Source organism: Centruroides vittatus, unplaced genomic scaffold (genome assembly GCF_030686945.1).
Source record: "Centruroides vittatus isolate TY-2023 unplaced genomic scaffold, ASM3068694v2 contig_10, whole genome shotgun sequence".
NCBI lineage: Eukaryota > Metazoa > Arthropoda > Arachnida > Scorpiones > Buthidae > Centruroides > Centruroides vittatus.
In genome coordinates, this window is record NW_027120658.1 from 5842565 (window position 1) to 5863952 (window position 21388).

Consider the following 21388-nt stretch of genomic DNA (forward strand, 5'->3'; position numbering starts at 1 on the left):
AAAACATGGCTCAATTTTTGATAGCTGAATAAAGGGACTTTAATGATGATAGTTGCCAAAGCATGATTTTTAAATAATAAAGTCCCTTAATAAATTGTAATAAATAAAATCAAAAAATCCATCAGAAAAGATTGATTGATGAAATGAACAAATTACATAATTATAAAATTTGACTTACAGTACAAATTTGAATTTTTTTTCTTACAATTTGGTATGAAGTATGATTCAAAAATCTGGAAGTTCATTACTAAAGGATGGATTGAAGGAAGGACATTGAAGTTTATTTTCATTGTCATATAGTTAAGAAGAGTTATCAAATGCTAAAGTTAACTTATTCTATGTTGTTTCCGAGATATCTTGACGTGAAAAATGAAGAACAAGACTGTTGTAAACGAGATATCTCATTTCTGCATCGGAACATTTTTTAACACTAGATGTCTCTACTTGTCATAATAATCGTATTAAAACTAACTTTCGAAATATATATATATTTTTGTTTTACATTTTTTAATGTCTATTTTGTTTGGGCAAAATAAAAAATTTGGAATGATACGATATCCACAATTATTTTTTTCTAAAATGTGTAATTTTTGTTAGGTTTAAAATTTTAAAAAATTCAATGTGAAGTGACATACATTGGACAAAAATTTCAAGTGAATTTACTGTGAAAGTTAAGTGAATTTACTCACTAAATTTAGTTGCCTTACAATCTTTAATTGTACTTTTTTATAAATTGTCTACTTGGACTTAACGTATTAATAGGACTTTATACTGGTGTATTGGTTATCAACACAAGGAGGAGTTCATAATCAAAAAAATCAAAAAATTTTTATTTTATCACCTGTAGTAGTTTTTCCTGTACACATATCATATGAGTTTTGAGCTAACTTGCCCATCTTCAGCAGTATTACTACCATGACATTCTAAAATATTACAATAAGTAAAAAATTTAAAATACAACAACGTAAATAACAATAAATACCTGACAATAAAATATTAAGAGAGAGTTTTTGTACCCAAGTACTATGTATGATCAAAGTGTATTTTGAAGTATTATAACGAGTTTACATAAATTCATGCTACTATATTAAAAAAAGTAAAATCCAAAAATTATATTTCTAAAATTTTCAAATTTAACAATATTTACTTATAAACATACATCAAATGTTGTTTGCATGAATCTAAAGAGTTAACTGTTTTTTAATGCATTCTTCTATTTATACTTGTTTGCTTTTGGTTTATGTCATTGATTATGCTCTTCCAGGATTGGTGGATTATACATCCTAAATTATTATTAATTCTGTTGCTTTTCCTTTCTATATAAATGTGTTTGAATAATTTTGTTTATAATTATTGGATTCTTTTTTCTTAATTTTTATTGTGTTTAAATTTATTTAGCAGCCTTTATTATTGCAATGTTCTGCTACTTCAGAATTTGCATAATTACCCTTTATTGCTCGTATATGTTCTTTAATTCTTATTCATAACTTTCTTTTTGTTTCACCTATATATGTTTGCTGGATTGCAATTACAATCAAAGGAATAAACCATTTCTTTTTCTTTCATTATATCAGTTTTTCTGTCTGACCTATGATATAAATATCTCTTAAATAAATCATTCTTTTCTGGTATTAAATTTACTTTTCCATTTAAAACTGTTTTAACTCTTTCAAAAATTTTACGTATATAGACAAGATTTATACATTTTTTATCTCACTATTTATTACTAAATAATGTTTTGAAAAAGTGATTTTTAAAGTATTAACACTATTAAAATTAATTACTAAAGTATTGTATTTAAATTTAGTGTAAACATTATATGCATTATTTTACTATTTTTCTTTATTCAGACAAATCCTGCTAAGTACAAAAGTATTTTTAATGGATTTTCGGTAACTGTACAAGAAGATGGAATCAGGGGTCTTGCTAAAGGTTGGGCACCAACAGCTATAGGTTATTCTATGCAAGGTTTAGGAAAGTTTGGATTTTATGAAGTCTTCAAAATTTTATATGGTGGACTACTTGGAGAGGTTAGGTTTTTTAAAAATTTTTATATATATGTACAAGTATTAGTATTTGGATGAGTAATTTTAAATATTTGATATTATTTTTAGGAATTAAGTTATTCATGGAGAACATCACTCTACTTAGCGGCAAGTGCTTCTGCAGAATTTTTTGCTGATATTGCTCTTTGTCCTATGGAAGCTGTTAAAGTACGTATTCAAACTCAACCTGGATGCCCACCAATGCTTAGAGTAGTAGCTCCAATGATTTGGAAAGATGAAGGCTTGGCAGGGTAATTAAATCATATTTTTAAAACAGAAGAATTTCAGTGTATATTATTTAAAAAATTAATTTATCATTATGCATTGTTTATAGTTTTTATAAAGGAATTACGCCGTTGTGGATGAGACAAATCCCATATACTATGATGAAATTCGCCTGCTTTGAACGAACTGTTGAGTTGTTATATAAGCATGTTGTTCCTAAACCTCGTGACCAATGCAGTAAACCTGAACAACTTGTAGTTACATTTGCAGCTGGTTATATTGGTGAGTCCAAATATCTTTCAAATAAAAATTAATAGTAATTAATTATAATGTAATATATATAATGTATGCATTTGAAAATCACAGAATGTATAACATTCTATGATTTTTCAAATTTTGAAGAAAAATTTATTTTTATAATCATTGTGTGTTAATGTGCAAAGATTGCAAGATTTTATAATTATTTTATTTAAAGATTATTTTATGTACATTTATCCTGCTCTTTTATTTGTTGCATTTATTCAAAATATGATTTGTATGAACATTTTTAATAATCAGTTTACTGTAGAATTGCAGTATATATAAACATGATTTCTGATCCCAACATATTTAGTTGTAATAATTTTCCTGCAATAATTTATTGGATTCTTTATTTTATTTTATGTCTAATTTTCCATATTTCAGTTGTTTTAATTTTATTTTTCAAATCAGTGTATAAAGCAGGAATTTATATTACCTTATTATTAAGTGAAAATCATTCTCATAAATTTTACTAAGACTTTATTATTAAATCAGTCTAAGGATAAAAAAAATTATTATAGACTGAAAATGTTAAGATCTCAGGTATTTTTATTTAGGTCTCTACCAAAAAAAAACTAAAACAAGATTCAAGTAACTATTCATACATAACTTAATTACTTCAAGTATTATACAAAATAGCAATGAATTGAACTTTTAAAGATTTAAAAATTATTTTAAAATGTATAGATGAGAATTTTTCAACTAATTCTCTTAAAAATTTAAAATAATATTTTAAATAGATTAAATCGAATTTAAATTTCTCCAAAGGTAGCAGTCAAATTAAAAATTATTTTGGAGAAATTTAAATTTGATTTAATTAATTTAAAATGTTATTTTGAATTTTTAAGAGAATTAGTTGAAAAATTTTCGTTTATATGTTTTTAAATAATTTTTTAAAAAAGTTTAATTTCTGCATTCCAATTTAATGAGTTCCAAGGAAGATTTTCTAAGTAGATCAAAAACGTTAGAGGTTGCAATTGATTATCGAATTTGCAATTAATTATCTTGGAATTTCTTTAAAGGTTCAATTTATTGCTATTTTGGACTTCAAGTATAGTATAAAATTTTATTAATACAATTGCATATAACATTACAACATGAATACTTCTATAGGGTGTCTACCAATACATCAAATATTTGAATTTTATATAAATTCTGAGGGTAATACTTAAAATCTACTTAATTTTGATGATAAATACTTAAAAACAAGTTTAAATATGTGTTTTTTAGTCTAATCAACCAAAAAAAAATCATAGCACCATTGAACTGAGAGAAATGAGTATACTGTCAGGCCTTGAAATGAGTAGTTATTTTAGCTATTACTTGCCTTTTCCAGCAGTGGTCTCTAAAGTAGCTATTTTCATGACCAAATCTCCTTTTTGGATACATTTTTATTTTTTCTTATACAAATATCCAGAAAGAATAGCAATGCTGAAGAAACATGGCATTTGAATTGGAGAATGCCAATCTCTTACTTTATGGCCTCTAGTTGAAAACTGAAAAATTGAATTGTATAGAAAATTGTCAGCTAACTGACAGTTTCTATGCCAGTTCATTGTTACAAGTAAAGAATCAAACAAACAAAATTGTAAAAAACCAAATAATAATAAAAAATTGAGATATAAGAGAAAATATAAATAAATTCCAAGCTAAGGCTAATTAGACAGACCCTTTCCCAAAATGAAATTATCACATGATCAAGATACTGTATTTACTCAAATATAAGACAACCTCGCATATAGGATGAGGTGTGACTTTAAAGATCAAAATAAAGAAAATTAGATTTATTAATACAACTCTAATTTTATTTCATTTAATCACAAGTAAAACATCAAATGAACATGAGTGCACACATTATCCCGCAAAAATTACTAGCATTTTAAACTTTAAGGAAAAATCTTGCAAAATTGACAACATAATTTGTTCATGTAAAGCTGGACAATCAGGAACTTTTCTTGTCAATTCTTAACAATCAAATCCATTCTCTGTTGATTACAGTTTTGAATTTCTCCGAATTCTGATTTCCGAATAATCATCTGTTTTCACGTGGGAATGGATTAAAACTTATATCGTGTGATTTTAGAATTTGATTTTGTGATTTATACTGTGTGATTTTAGAATTTTAATCTGGAATTCCTATTGCTATTCATTTTTACTCTTGACAATATACAAGAACGATTCAAATAACCCAGATAAAATACTTGTTTTTATATACAAGAGGGTAAGCAGCCAGTAAAAAATGCAAATACACAGTTTACAAAAATTATTTGCAAAAACGCAAACAATCTTTCACTCACGTGTATAGGATAACCTAGGATTTTGAAGCTGTGATAAATGAATAAAAACCTTGTCTTATATGAAGTAAATAAATATGGTATCTTGATTATGCAATTAATTTTGTAAAGTTTTTTCATTTTAAAGTTTAACCAGAAAGATTTGTCTACTTTCTTTTTGTCTTTATATATTTGAGGATTAAGAAAGGACATTGTTGTTATTTATAATACTACTATAACCTCAGACAGTTTACATTTTGAGTTATTGCATTTGGAAGCATTCTAAGAATATTCAAATTGATATGAACATTTTAGATATTTAAGCCTAACTTAAAATATTATGTTGATTATAACATTTATAATAATAATTATTTTAATTATATAAATACAAAAAGTGTGTGAAAAACTATATAATATGATTAAAGTGTACATTATTTATTATTAAATTATGTTACAAAATTAATAATTTTAAATTTATTATTCAAGTAATCACATAAACTACTTAGAATGACTATTTTTTTTTATAAACATTAATTAATTGGATTTATAACATTTCTGACAGTCTTACATTACAAATTTTGGGGGTGTTGTGCTTTGAAGAGTTTTGTTGCAAAAAATCTAAAATTGGCAACAGCAGCTTAATTATATAAAAGGACTATAAAGAAATTTGTAAGTCCAGCATTGTCAAAAAGTTAATGACAGAATTCAGCCGAAAATACAGACAGATTGGACATTTGCTTGAAGACTCTTGAAAGAACCCAAGTGAATAAGATACTTTGAATTTGTAAGAAAAATTGAAAAACTGTTGGAAATATTAGTGTTAAAAAAGCCTTCCCCATAAATAAAATGTGCTTTCTTTGAGAGAATCTACATGAAAACTTACTTGTAGCCAGAGATTGGTACATTCAGCAATTGTCAAAGCAGATTCTGATGAAAAATATCTAACTAAAGAAATGATTCTGGCAACTAGGAATACATCTTGTAAAAAATTTTTGTGGTATTTAAGAGAAAAAGGAAGCAGCTGTTAGACCAGGCAGATGGACCATTGATAAAGGTATCAAGAACTTAAGTTAAAAAAAAAATTCATACTCAAAATGTTATAGGTTAATGCACCCAATATACACATCAGATATAGAATGATTATATTTTATCTTACATAAAATGTTATTGCATTAAATGTATAATATAGTTTTGTAATAATATGGTTTTGTTATAATATGGTTTAAAATGAATGACATATTACAACATCTTTCTTAGTTTTTATTTTGACGCAACACTGGAATCTCTCTATGCTTAGCAAGGACCAGAACATGTGCATTTTTTATAATTGATTTTATGTTCTGTTGGACTACATTATCTCATTAAGCTATAAAAGCAACTCATACCATAGGAAAGATGTCTTTTCTTGATTCAGTGTTTACCAAGAATTTAAATAAGCCATCTGCAACATAGTTAAAACACTCAACTGTAAATTACAACACACCACATTGGGAAATACTTATGACACACATCAAACCAATAACTGGTGTGAAGAAAACAAAAAACTAATAACTATCTCAAGACAAATGTTTTCCAATCCTGAGTTTTTGATTGGGTGCCACTTTTATACTCTTACTTTGAATTCTGGTTTGCTTTTATATTTCATTAAAAAAAATCAATGTTTCATATGGTGACTGTTATAGTGCCTGATGAAGAACATTGCATATTCCTTCAATTTGCTAGATGTTAATTCTGTTTTTATCATTCCTAAAATGAGGTGATAAATTTAGGGTTGTGAGTGTCATATTCACTGTCATTTTAAATATTTTATCTAAAGGACAAACTTGACCAAATAAGCTATATGCATGACTTTCGGTGGATAATATAATCAGATTAAAGGTAACTTGAAATGAGAAGCATAGATAGCATAGATTCCTCTATTTCCTTACCATTAATAAATTTTTAATGGTATTGGCAATAACTTAGCAGTGCCTGTGTGTCCTACTGAGAACCCTGAAAGAGAATAATTTCATAAGACTATCAGAAATGAATCATTTATGGATGTAAAGTTGATTTGACAATGACATTAGTAGCAACTTTTTAAGAACCAGTGAAATGTCTAGAAAGCGTACTTTCAAATAACACATCAATCTAGGATTATTATTTACAACTTATTATTGCTTGCTGAAGCATCCACCTCATCTTTTTAATATATTTCTGCTTGTATTTGCAAGCTAGCTTTTCTGACACTCGTGACATCTATTTGGCTTATTCTTCTAAATTCAATCTGTTGATTCTCAGTGTGTCACATGGCATCTGACACACAGCACATTTTTCAAAATTTCTTATATTTAAAATTTCCTTTAAAAAGCTGAAAAATGTCTAATTTCATAACTTTTCAATCTGGAATAAATTCATTTTTGTAAAAATGAGAATATAAGGAATAAATAGAATAGAGAATATAAGGAATAAGGAATAAATTCATTTTTGTAAAAATGAATTTATTCCTTATATTCTCTGTTATTTCTTCATTGCTGCGCAACAAATACAAGTTCTAATTAATTTTAAATGGGAGTGATGTGGCAAAATAAATCTATCCATTGTGACAAAATTATAAAAAATTTAGTTATGATAATGCAAATTGTTAAAATAGTAAAATTTTGTTTATTTTATAATAGTTTTATTGAAGCATCATGACAAATGTATTTATTTAATAAAATTCATTGTTAGTTATAAAGTTAATAATTTATGCAGTTGACATGTGTGATCATTGCCAAATTTTTGATGGTTTTTGTGTTATTTCTTTGTTTGCTTCATTTCTTACATAGAAAACATTCTAGGTTAAACAATCGTCAAAATATTCTGATGCTTTCTATAATACTTTGAGCAATATTAATTTTTGAAGTAAGACAATCAATTTTCATAACTGCATAACTATATCACATAAAAAATTGAAATTAAAATAATCTGTTTTGACAAAGATTGTTGTTAAATGTTAAAGTAAACATTCTTCTGAATATAATAAAATAAAAACGTTGTAATTTGAACCATTTACAAGTGATGTGGAAGCTTTGTTTATAGGTTATTAAAACACTTCATGATTTGCAGTCAGAGTCAGTGCTGGCTTTACTGGTGATCTCCCTTTAAAGTAAAAATTTTCCTACCCTAACCTTGAAAGACAATATATTCTGCCCAATTATAAACCAAATGTCAGTTCATAAAAATCTGGGTTATTTACAGAAAAATGAAGTTTGTTTATTTTATTGTTTTTATTGGATCAAATTACAATAAAAAATTTAGAAATTAAAGATATAATTGTAGTTTCTGATGTTATGCTGATAATTTCAGAACTTTAGAATAAACAATGGTATCTGAGAGATGACATGCAATACAATTAAGGCATTTAATCTCAAACAACCTGCAGGAGGTTAACAAGGATAATCAATATGGGAAATCAAATTGTTTTTTCTCTAATAAGCTAGGATCGAAAGAGATCCTAGCTTATTAGAGAAAAAACAATTTATATGTAATGAGTCTGTGAGAAAAAGTAGCTGCAAATGCAAGCAACTATACATTAAATTATTATGACCAATCTAGGAAATCCTGAATATTTTGGATTTTCATATTATACGGATAGCATCAATATGTATGATGTTGCTTTATAAGAGAGCTGCTTCTTGCTTTCTTATAAAGAGCTCTCAGAGAAGGCCATTGTAGGACACCCTGTAAGCAGACCCTATTCTGTGCACATGTAGCTGACCTGAAAGAAGGATGAACAGTAGATTAAATGAGTACATTCCTGGGATTTGGTTCTTTGATTATCAATTAAAGATGATGACAACCAGTTTACAGACTAATTTTTGTTGTTTTTGGAATGAGAAATGATAAGATTTTAATACTGTAGACATGGTTTCTCTTGGGATCAAAGTATTATAGCCATATTTCATCACCAATGACAACTGACTTCAGATTGGACATTGCATGTTGTAATAACTTTTGGCAGACTTAACTGAACATACTTCTATACTTCTCTTCAGATGTCAGAAGCCAGAAAACTCATGAAGAACAAATGTTTCATGTTTAAGTGGTGGTGCAGAATTGTATGGACATTCCTGTAGAAAACATTTAACACATCAACATGTTAATGAATACTTCAGTCAATAGTTTCACCAGAGTCTGTAGAAGTGTGTACTTTGAGATTGATTTCCATCCTTCAAATTAAATGCCTTGAATCATTAAAATGCTATGGATTGTGGAAGAGAGTTGTTGCTTACATGTTTCAAAATTTAATAAGTTTCTGCAGCTGTTTTTTGCAAATAGAAGCATAATTACAACATTATGCATGTCACAACCACTTTTCATTTTGTCATAGGCAAACAGAAGACAACATTTAATTTAGGCACTGAAGCAAAATTAAAATAAACAACTGAAGTGCCTTTGACCGGTGTGCGTTTGCAATTTACTGAGAAGAAGCACACCGGTCAAAGGCACTTCAGTTGTTTATTTTAATTTAGGCACTCTAATGACCAAACAAATTATCATATTTCCACACAGTTTTTTGTGGGACAGGTGCATGCATCTATAACTATTCTTTATTGATTAAGGTCTAGAATTTGTTAGGTCTATATTTTCAACATTGACTGCTTTAAAAGAAAGTGAAATATATACCTGCAAGTTCACTTTGCAATTGAAACCATTTACAATGTATATTCACATACAATATTTTGCATTTCAGTATTGCAGTTTCTGAAAGTAAACTAGCTGATTCTTGGGCTGTAATTTGAAAAATTTTAGACCTATAAATTCCCACTGTTGTCTGTCTTTCCTTGAAGTCAAGAATGGAATTAGATGAAAGATGAGACCAGATGTTAAATCCTTAGGGGCAGGAGGCCCCAATTAACTATACAAGAACTTCCATTGCAAACCAGAAGTCATGTTATTTCAATTAAAAATTTTTTTTCTGAAAGGTGTTAGAATGATGGCTGGCATGACTTGTTAAAGGGAAAGTATGGTGTTCAGGGGCTAGCCAATACTAATTTGAGGTGGAAAGCATATATTTTAAATTAAATAAATTAAAAATATGATTAAAAATTGCAGCCTGTTAAAATAATTGTAGGTTATTGATTTAGTCTACTTCTTAATGGAAATTTTAAAATTGTTACTTTTTATGTATACTGAATGTATATTAATCTGATTATAGTATTTTTATTTATTTATTTTCAAACTTGGTTACAAATTTTTATTGACTTGGTTTAATCTAGTTAATTGTTAAAACAAAAAAATTAGATGATGTATTTTGTTTTTAATAAATTATTTAGAGGGAGTAAATAAATAGAAAATTAATTACCTATCTCAGTTTGTTTAGAATTATGTTTCAATTTTATCAAAATCTACATGCTATAATCAATTTTTGTTTGCAAAACCAAAACAAATTGCTGTTTATTTATTTTTATTTAAGAAAGCAACATGAATTATTCCTGTAAAAATTATCTAATTAAAATTTATATATAAAATGACTATACAGTTAGTTTATTATCATATGTTAAAATAGGAATAAAATTTTACATAATGATAATTTTTGAAAATATCTAACAACTTTTATTTCTTTCCAATTTATAGCTGGTGTATTCTGTGCTATTGTATCACATCCAGCTGATACTGTTGTTTCTAAATTGAACCAAGAGAAAGGAAGCACTGCAGTTGAGGCAGCAAAGAAATTGGGATGGAAAGGTATTTGATTTTACATTTTTACTGTCGTACGCATAATTATTTCTTAAATCTGTATAATTGACAAAATTATAAAATTGCCTAGTCTGTAAAGCCGGATAGGCTTCTTATTAAAAGTTTTTAATCAGATCTTTATAATCAAAAGAAATTTAGTGAAATTTTGATCTCTAACTTTTCAAGAAAAGTTTGATATTGGAATTTTATAAACAATAATTTTAAAAAGTATGAAAATTTAAAATTTGTTTTTGATTGTTTATTATTATTTATTATCTTAATTTAAATAATAATGCAAAGATTTATATCTAGAATTATTATTTCTATATTTTATTCTCTTTATTTCTGTAACAACTATAGAAGAAAATATTTCGATATGTACTGTACTTTTGATGGTATCAAAATTTTCAACTTGATTCAAGATGTTTTGAAATTCTGAAAGACAAATGTCTATTTTTAAGATAATAGTTATTAATAATAATGTGCTTTGAATAATTATTATTTATAATAGAAGATTTGGAAATATTTTGATAATATTAGAAATTGTAAAAATAAATTAAATTTGATAAATATCATATTGAATAGAAAAACACCTACTTCATGATCTATGAAATGAGCATAAGAAAATTTTATATTTATGTATAAATAGTAAAATTTTTGTATAAAATAAATTATAATTGCAATTATTCATATTATTAAAAATATACAATAAATGCAATCTGAAATGTTAGCAGAATTCTAAATTATAGATGAATTGGCAATTTTTTATAATATTAAATGTTTAAGAAAAAATTTATAGAATAATGATATACATGTTTTTCCCTACTTACAAACAGGTTAGGTTTCCAAGATTTTGTAAGTTGAAAACTAATCTAGAAAGTACATTTGTCACCGAACAGCCATGTATTATTAGTGTTTGATCCTTCAATGTACTTAATTAATAGAATACATCATGCCCATTTACTCATTTGCTGTTGTTTAGTATCAGGTGTTTCAAACAGTTTTTTTCACCTAATGCACTTATTTTTATAATATCAAGTTTAGTTTCCACAGTAATAGAGCCACACTTCTTGCATTTATTTCTACTGCTAGATATACTACATTACATTTTAGATGCATTTTTGAAGCAATAATCATAAAAGTTATAAAAATTGCAAACAGTAGTGAAAAACACCATTACTTTCACATTACTAACTTTGATGCACCAGAAACAAAAAATGATACACAATAGAAACGGACTCACATAACTATAAAATTTTTAATAAATAATTAATTTCTAGCTAAAGTTTGACTTCAGCACCATCCTTGACCAGCAAGAGAACTTTAAAATTTGTTTTGAGATATATGGTCAAATTGTTCATAAGTAGAAGAGATCCTATATTAAAATTCAGAAATTAGTATTTTAAGATATAAAAAATTTAATATTTAATTAAGTGAGGAATTATTAATAAAAAGTACAAATAACCCATTCATATAATAAATATAATGCATTCTTTCTCAATGTACTTTTTTAAAGATACATTAAGTCAGAATTTGCACTTATATTGTATTAAATGATAGGAGGAGGAATTTTAAGCAATTGAAAAGTTTAACATTGTAAACAGAAAGAAAAAATCCAGACGAGAAGAAGAAAATTATAATTATTTAACATACAGTGTCTCTAGTAAGACTAGAGATAAAATAATAATTTAAAGTGAAAAGCAAGCATGACTATCATGAGAGAATTTCTCAAGGAAATAATGCTAGTAGAATAAACTATTTCTTTTTTTGGTAAACAAAAAAAGAATATATGAGGCCAAATTATGAAGAATTGAAATATACAATTTTTATAAAATTTGAAAAAAAAATAGAAAATTGAACAGTAAGGGTCCATTTACACACAACAGTGACGTTCTGACACAGTGATGAGTATTTACACACGACAGTGATGTGACTGTGCTCTTGGTGAATGGTCTTGGACTTTTCTGAGGATGAATTGGCTATGATAGCTATATGTTTGGTGAAGAAGAAAAAGAAATGCAATCAAGAAAGTGCCACAAGTGGATACATCAAGCATGGACAAAAAATATCAACAGAATGGGAGTTTCATACTCTATAAAAAATTTCTATATTTTTTGAATATTTTCGAATATCCCAACATGCATTTTATATTTTATTAAACAAAACTGGGTATAAAATGAATATTTCTCTATGTCCACATATTTCGAATGAGATCATGTCACTGCCACTGCACAGTACTGTAATGGATGAGTTTGGACAGGGTGGTTTAAAACTAGGTCAACGATTTTCCACCAGCAAAAAATCACTGCACTGAGCGGACACTGCACGGTTACGTCACTGTTGTGTGTAAATAGACCCTAATCAGGAATTTATCAGAGAAGCAACTATACACCTGTGAAGGCAGTATGTGTATTATAGAAGGATCATTACTGTAAAAAGTGTCAGTTGAATTTTGTTATAATTTTATTTTATATACACTCATTGCCACAAAAATTAGCATACCAAGGAGTTGTATCACTGCAAAACTTGGCATGCAGATAAGTCTTAAGTAGATATGGAAATGATTAGTTATAGCATGATGGCTCATTGCAAAATTCCAGCAGAGCACATTAAAGTGTGTCCCCTTAGCCTATAAAAACAGCACACACAGGCATCCTGTCTGTAGTTTACTTGTTGCAGAGGGACACTGTATCACTAGAGATGCCTTTATGTCACAATTGAAGACTATATGAACAACTAACAGTTTGAAAGGAAAGGATCATCAAGGTTGAGAGAAGCTGGATGGTCATCTCTCCCAGCCTCTCACTTAGGCCATTTTGACAACACTGTGAGGAGGTGTTGGGATCAGTTGAGACCAGAGATGAAAGACAGAGAGCTCACATATATGGCACCCAGGTTTAGGAGGCCCTCAACACATCACTAGCCTAAAACAACTGCTGGTCCTTCAAGAAGCATGCACACAGCACACTGAGTCATTGTCTGCCATCATTACAGTTTGCTATGAGAAAGTTACAGTTTGCCTACCATTTCAAGGCACCTGGGTGAAGAACATTTGGTATTGCAGTGGCCATTACGTGTGCTGCCATTGACATCACCCACCATCACCTTCGTTTGGAATTGTGTTTCCTGACAGGATTGGACTGCAACAGAATGGAACTGGGTTGTCTACAGTGATTAATCCAGATTCAGTTTGGGCACTGAGGATGGCTGTGTTTGTGTCTGAAGGCCCATCATGAATGCCTCATTCTTGCCTGCATTTTGGAGTGGCACACTGCCCCACAGCTGGAGTGTTGGTCTGGAGTGCCATTACATATGACAGCCAATCACCTCTAGTAATGATCCAAGGGACCACGACAGCCCAGCAGTATGTTAGTAACATCCTGCAGCCATATGTGTTGCCTCTTGTGTCAGGGCTTCGAAAAGACATTTTCCAACAGGACAATGCTTGATCACACACAGTAAGTGTCTCATAGGACTACCTCTGCCACATTGCCACACTTCCCTGGCCTGCCCGGTCTCCTGGTTTTTCACCAATTGAACATGTCTAGGATCATCTGGAATGCCAAGTTGGACAACCTAGGAGTTTGGCTGAAGTAGATGACTGCTTGCAATAACTGTGAGCTGAGATGTCACAGGACACCACATAGACCTGTATGTCTCCTTGCCTGCCCATATCAGATCACGTTTTCGTGCCTAGAGTACTAGAAGGTGCCTGTTGGGTACTAGAACCTTATTTCATTTGTAATTTTTCCTGCAATAAATTATCGTTTTGCTTTCATTTTGTAATCACTTGCTTACACTGTTACACTCACACATGTACAATTTTGTTCAATTCTGATGACTCTTTCTTGGTGTGCTGACTTTTATGGCAATGAGTTTATATGGGCATTTCAAAAAATAACAGCAAATTTTGACAGTATTTTATGAAACAAATATCCCAGGCATTTCAAATTCCTACACAGGAAAGATGCATTCTTAGAGAAGATATTAACACTGCCTAATTGAAAGAGAAGATATACAAAATGATAGCACCTGTAACTGTTAGTGCTATAGATGAGCAGTGAGTAATGTCAGATTTTTGTGGTCATAGGATGTGAAACCTTGTGAAATTCATAGAAGAATGCTACAACAGTATGGAGATGCCTGCATTGGTGAGGGAAGAGGGTATGAGTGGGTAAATGTATCCAACAATGGGCAAACATCAATCCATGTTGAACCTGTTCACACTCTTTTAGGATATGAATGGATCAATTTTAGAGTATTATCAGAAAAAGGGTGAAACATTGAATAGTGCCCAATACATGACTCTCTTACAAATAAAGCTGAATCCAACAATATATACCCATTGCATAAGACTTTTGTCTAAAGGCATTCTTCTCCTTAATGATAACACACACTCACAAGGCTGCTGCAACTCTTGATACCATTCAGAATTTGAAAATTCAGATCTTATACCATCTTAAACAGCACTGACCTAGTTTCCTCTGACTATCATGTGTTTGGATTCCTAAAGGATGCTTTGAGAGGATGATTTTGGGATGATGAGATGAAAAAAGTTGTGTGTTCCTCACTGAATGCAAAACCAAAAACATTTTTTCTGGTGGAGTAAAAAAGTTGGTGCAACACTGTGAGAAGTGTATTGAAGGGTATGCAGGGTGATTATGTAGGAAAATAAAATATCATTTTTATATTTAATTGAATTATATATTTCAAAATTTTTAATTTATCTGTTATTTTTTGAAATGCTCATATATTTCATATACATTTATATTCAATATATTCAATTCTTTATATAGAAATATATTTTTATGACTAGCATATCTTAGTTATTTTATTCATCCAGATATCTTATGTATTAGTCTTAAACTGAAAAATTGAAAACAGAATTTCTTAATAAATTAACTTTTTAACCTCTGAAAACTCACTCCATTTCTGTTGCTAATGATTAAATTCTTTTTACCTCTCAGGCTAGAAGAGGAACTTCTATCACAAAATTAGTCTAACAACTTTTCAATTGGCCAATTTTGTTTTTTACAAAAACAAATAAGGCTGATTTTGTGTTTAAGGAGTTAAAGATAGGAAATCTGTTCTATGAAGAAACTATTTTGTGTATTACCTATGAGACCACTAATTTTGTTTCAAATAAAAAAATATTCGGAAATAAAATTAATTCATCTCATAAATACTACACATAATTGAAACTTTTTTTCTGTTTTTGAAAATTAGTGGTCTTTTATAGAGACAAATCTTGACAATGCATTCTTAAATAGTGCCACCTTTGTAAAACATTAATGAAAACCTATTAATAGATTTCCCCCATAAATATTAAATAGAAATCCCTTTAGTATCTGAATTACTAAATGTACAGTTTTGTATTGCAAATAACATTATCATCAAATCATGACTTTCAAATTTTCAAAGTTGTGTTTAGCTCTCATTACTGCATATAATTCTTGTTGTTTGAGATACTATAGTTTAGTATTACACTCAATTCAATTCCAGTTTTAGAGGTGAATGTATGATAAGTACAGTCAAAATTTGATATAGCATTAATTTGAATTTTATACAATTATTTGTAAATTTTATTTCAGGAATAAAATATTTTGCTATCGTAATCATTAAATATTTGTCATTGTATTTAATATATAGGTCTTTGGAAAGGTTTGACACCAAGAATTATTATGATTGGTACTTTGACTGCACTACAGTGGTTCATTTACGATGCTGTAAAAGTTTGGCTGAGACTCCCTCGACCCCCACCACCTGAGATGCCTGAAAGTCTCAAAAAGAAATTACAAGAGAAACAAAAATAAATTAAATTTAAATTTAAAAGCATTTTGTCTTCCTGATTTTGTTTTTGCTCCCAAATCAGATTCTGTTTATAGAGAAGGTAAATGGGTTATGTTCCATTTTACCTTGTTCAAGTTGCATTCCTCTTTTTAGTCAACACTATAGTATTTAAACTGGAAAATTTTTCACACTCAAGTATTATTTGGCATTGATTGTTGTGAGGGAGCAATAAGAAATCATAGGCAAATATGTACAAATTGATGCTAGATGAAGATAATGGAAATGTAGTGAAATGAAGAATGTAATAAATTATGTAAAATTTCTAAAACATTTTAAGTTGTGTTATTTCTTAAAACATCAATATATTGATATACAGTGGTGGCCAATTGTTTAGGACCAAACATGATTGTGGCAAAAATCATTAATTAAATACAAAAAAAACTAAAAATAAACAATTATGCAAAAATCAATTCTTTGTATTTGTATAAGACATTTGTAGAACACAAAGTAATTTGCATAATTTGTTGCGGAAAAATTATGAGTTGTTTAGCAATACACCCACATACATCTGGTCATTAGTTTAGGATCAGTCACAATAAATCTACAAACAAAGTAGGTACATTCCAGAAACTTACTAAAACGTATCAAAACATTAATTACATTTTAAAGTAATATACACTGTCCAGTCACATTAATGTGACCACCTGTCAAAGGCCAGAATAACCACCTTTCGCAGCACTGACCACTTCTGTTAATCCATCGTGCCTTCCACAATGACGAGTGCACCTGGAGAATGCCACAGAAACATTCCCCAGACCATAATGCTCTCTTCTCCAGCTTGGACCCTTGCGGCAATTGTTGCAGGGTGTTTGCTTTCAGATGCTTCCCGCCATATATGCCAACGTCCATCTGTCCGATGGAGCATAAAACGTGATTTATCAAAAAAGCCACCTGTCTCCACTTGGTGGATGTCCAGTTGCCGTACTAGCATGCAAATTCCAGCCTTCATCGCCGATGAACAGGAGTCAGCATAGGTGCTTTAACCATGCGTCTGCTGTGGAGGCCCATACGCAACAATGTTTGCTGAACCGTCGTTGAGGAGACACTTTTGGTAGCTCCTTGGTTTGTCTGGGCGATCAGTTGGTCAATGGTTGCACGTCTATTTGCCTGAATACATCTCTGTAGCCGTCATTCACCTCTGTCGTCTATGGTTCGTGGTGCACTGCATTTGCCACATTGCTGATTTTTTTTTTATAGTGCCATTTCACCATGCATGGTATACTTTTACCATGGTGGCACACAAACAGTTTACAAAATTAGCCATTTCGAAAATGCTTCCACCCTTGGCCCAGAAGCCAATGATTATGCCCTTTTGCATGTGGGATAAATTGTGTCATACATCCATTATGCCAACGACTGCAATGTGTTTCGCTTATCTCAAATACTCTTTATATACCCTCCACTGCAATGTGTTGTTACCTGCCACCTGTGATTAGTTATTTCACGTTGATGTCAACAGTAAGGGATGGTCACATTAATGTGACTGGACTGTGTATATTTTCTGCTTCAAGATGGGCAGGGAAAGAATTTGAGTCCTGAACTTCGTCAAAACATTGTAAGTCTTCGTAGTAAAAATATCAGCTATACCAAAATTGCAACAACATTGGAGTGCAGCAAAACATTGTGTATTTGTGCTGTGAAGCTATGGTAAGAAACTGGATGTCTTTTGGATCGGCCTAAACCTGGAAAACTGAAAAACCACCAAATGCAGAGATTATAGAATTTACAGAATAGCAAAAAAAAATTGCACACTAACATCGACTGATCTCAAATTTAAAATGATAAAATGTGGGATCCCTGAACTTAGTATCCGTACCATTAGGCATTGATTAAATGAATTTAATCTATTTGGGAGAGTTGCAAGGAAGAAGCCACCTGTATCACTGAAAAATAGACAAGCTCATCTGACGTTTGCTCATGAACACTTGACTTGGACAAGTCAAAACTTGCGGAGTGTGCTGTGGTCAGATGAAACGAAGATAAATCTGTTTGGGGAGTGATGGTCACAAATACATAAGACGTCAAAAAACTGAGGAATTGCGTCCTAATTGTATTTAACCCACTGTGGTAGGGATGATTTCCTTCATATAGAATTGGACCCATTCACCTCATAAATGGGATAATGGACCGATTTTAATATAAACAAATTCTGGAAGACAATGCTGCCATTTGCTGATGACAATTTGCCTCTGAAGTGGATTTTCCAACAAGACAATGATCCAAAGCATGCCAGTAAACTTGTCAAAAAATGGTTTCAGGACAACCATGTTAGGTAATGGAATGGCCAGCCCAATCACCAGATTTAAAGCCTATTGAAATGTTATGGGGTGATGTAAAATCTGCTTTGAAACATACCGGAATAGAAATAGCTATTTGTGGCACTTCAAGAAGCTTGGAAAAACATCCCAGCTGAGCATTTGCAATGATTGGTGGGCTCCATACCCCGCTGTTGCACTTATCTGTGATAAAAAATTTTGGTTATCCAACAAAATACAGTGGTGCCTCGAATAACGGACGCTGCGAACAACGGACTTTATGTTTGGCCGTTACGTGACTCGAGTAACGGACTGGCTGCAAACAACGGACTTTCCGTCATAATTGGTGACTGCTCCATAGGTGCATTCTTTAATAGCGGTTGCTCTGTGTCTCCGCTACTACAGGAGAGCGCTGCTGTTTGTAGGCATTTAGGAATGACAGTGAAAGAAAGATGGCAGTGCTCGCACTATCAATAGTATCGTGATGGAGGAATCTATAATTCTAAAATATGAGCTTTTAAAGGCAAAAGAAGGGTTCCAATTGTAAAATTTAACCATAAAATGGATTATTTGTTGAAAGAGCATTCAAAATAGCCACAAAAAAAATTAGAATGCCAGCTACCATTCGAAAAAAATTCGTAAAGACACATCACTGCGTGCGCTAATTCGTGCTTTCACAATTTCTAAATTTTCATTCATAAAACCACATAATGGACCCGGAAACGAAACTATCTGAGCCATGGAGGATGCCATGTTGCTTTCCACGTAAACTACTGCTACAAGTGGCCGTTTTTGCCGTTCGAGTGCGCGCACTCCCACCGGAATTTAGGAACGCGTTCCACAGGAATTTTTAAAAATGATCCATCTATGTCAAACGGAAGAGTAGAACTCTGACATGAAAGTCCATAAATAGATAGAATTATGACATAACGACTCATAAATAGGTGAAATTCAGACTCGAGTGCTCATAAATAGTCGATCTAAGAAGACAACTTCGAAAGGGGGAACACAGTTTAATAGATAGAAAACGTCGCGCTTGAATCATAAAAGTTCCTAGATGAGAGAAATCACAATTAACGGGCTAAATTATGAGTTTGAGTCTTGTAAATTTATCAACAGTCTCCGAACACAATGGTCAAAAAGACGCCAGATGGACACTCCGAATCGGACCTTTTCCATGACCCGGGTCGTCCCGAGTTTCGCCTAGAAACGAAGGAAAGACCAATCGGGAAACAGGAAAGGGGATGAGGGGCCAATCGAAATCGGAATAGCGAGCGAAAAACTATAAAAATCGGAATCTCCAAGGTCGGAGAGAGTCTCCTTTGCATCCAGCAAAGAGCTGTGATCTGTGTTGTGTTGTATCGCCGCCAACAACGTAGGCCGCCTCAGCACCTCTGCGAGCAGTTGTCCAGCGATCTCATCTCGTCTGCCCCGGGGCTTCGACGAAAGGGAAATCCTCGCCACTCCGAAGGACTGTAGAGAAGTGGACTGTCAATTGTGATGTAAGCATATATATTATCCAATAAACGGGTTTTCTTATGTAAAATACTTGACGTCCTTCGCCTGCTCCGCCATACCCACATGCAAACGTCCCCTTAGGCTCATCCTGACACGGGATTAACTTATCCCCACCAGTCGGCGACCTTACACAAGTTTTGGTTTCGCTAAGCTTAAATAGTGAAAAAGTTTACAATAGTTTATAAGTTCATATAGTTAATCAGGCCTCAGGCTCCTAGGTTTTCATATCTGGTTTCCATTTTCATCTATCTAACTTTGTTCTCGAGATTAATTAACAAAAAACGGACGGAGAGATAGACGAAAGTGAAAACGTACAGGTTTGCAATTTGAAAATTGCGGTGTAATAAATAAATAAAGAGAATTTTTAATTTTATATTTTAATGATTTGTGATTTACAGATGGTTTAGATTTAGTTGGTGACGTGTTTCCTGTAGTTGGTATTGTAGCAATTGTCTCCATAATCTTGGCTTTGGTGGTTATATTTACCTCGAAAAAGAGAAACCCCCTAAATATTATGCTAGTTTTAGCTATTTAGTTTTTGCTGTATCTGTCACGTGGATTTATTGCATTTCTAAAGAAATAGTTTCGTTACTTAAGGTAAGTTTTCTTCTTATTCTTTTTGATTCTTAATTAATCAATTTTAATAATACGTTTGCTGAGATTTTTTTTCTTTTTTGTGTAATTTCTTTATGAAGTTGAATAAGTTGGATCTTTGAATGTTTTTGGAATTTTATAAAATGTAAAAAAATACAGCAACAAGTTGCTTAACTTTTTCCGCAAAAAATACTGATGTTTAAGAAATACTAACGAGGCACATTAGTACGAAGGTTAAAATCGCGTTTGGCGCCATCTGTTACGAGATAATAATATAAAAGTTATTTTTAACAATAATCATTATGAAAACCAAGAAATACTTAATTTTAAGGATAGAGACGAGTTTCAAAAAATATTGTAAATGCCAATAACAAGTAAAATTTTTATTAAATCCGACCCCCCACTCGAGATATGATACACTACATCCCTCTATCTCTTCACCCTCCATCTCTTCACTCTCCATCTTTAACCACCAAAATTGAATAACATCAATGTTCCTTATAGACAAGTTACCATACCAAATTTCGTTTTTTACTCTATCCTATCCTGAAATATTAATTAATGAAGTAATTAATTAATAATTCATTTTTAATATTAAACAGACACTTGGAATTGTTTTTTGCTTAAG

At 30.7% G+C, this 21388-nt stretch overlaps 1 protein-coding gene across 1 annotated transcript in view; it reads left to right on the top strand.

Moving 5' to 3' along the window:
• LOC136978247 (solute carrier family 25 member 3-like) overlaps positions 1 to 16663 on the top strand; it is a 28839-nt gene extending 12176 nt beyond the window's left edge. Inside the window, exons 4-8 of the mRNA XM_067273961.1 lie at positions 1851 to 2030; positions 2115 to 2296; positions 2380 to 2552; positions 10442 to 10552; positions 16193 to 16663. Of these exons, the coding sequence (XP_067130062.1) occupies positions 1851 to 2030; positions 2115 to 2296; positions 2380 to 2552; positions 10442 to 10552; positions 16193 to 16356 (810 nt within the window). The 3' untranslated portion in view covers positions 16357 to 16663. The remainder of the gene's footprint in view (positions 1 to 1850; positions 2031 to 2114; positions 2297 to 2379; positions 2553 to 10441; positions 10553 to 16192) is intronic.
• Positions 16664 to 21388: the final 4725 nt, after the last annotated feature.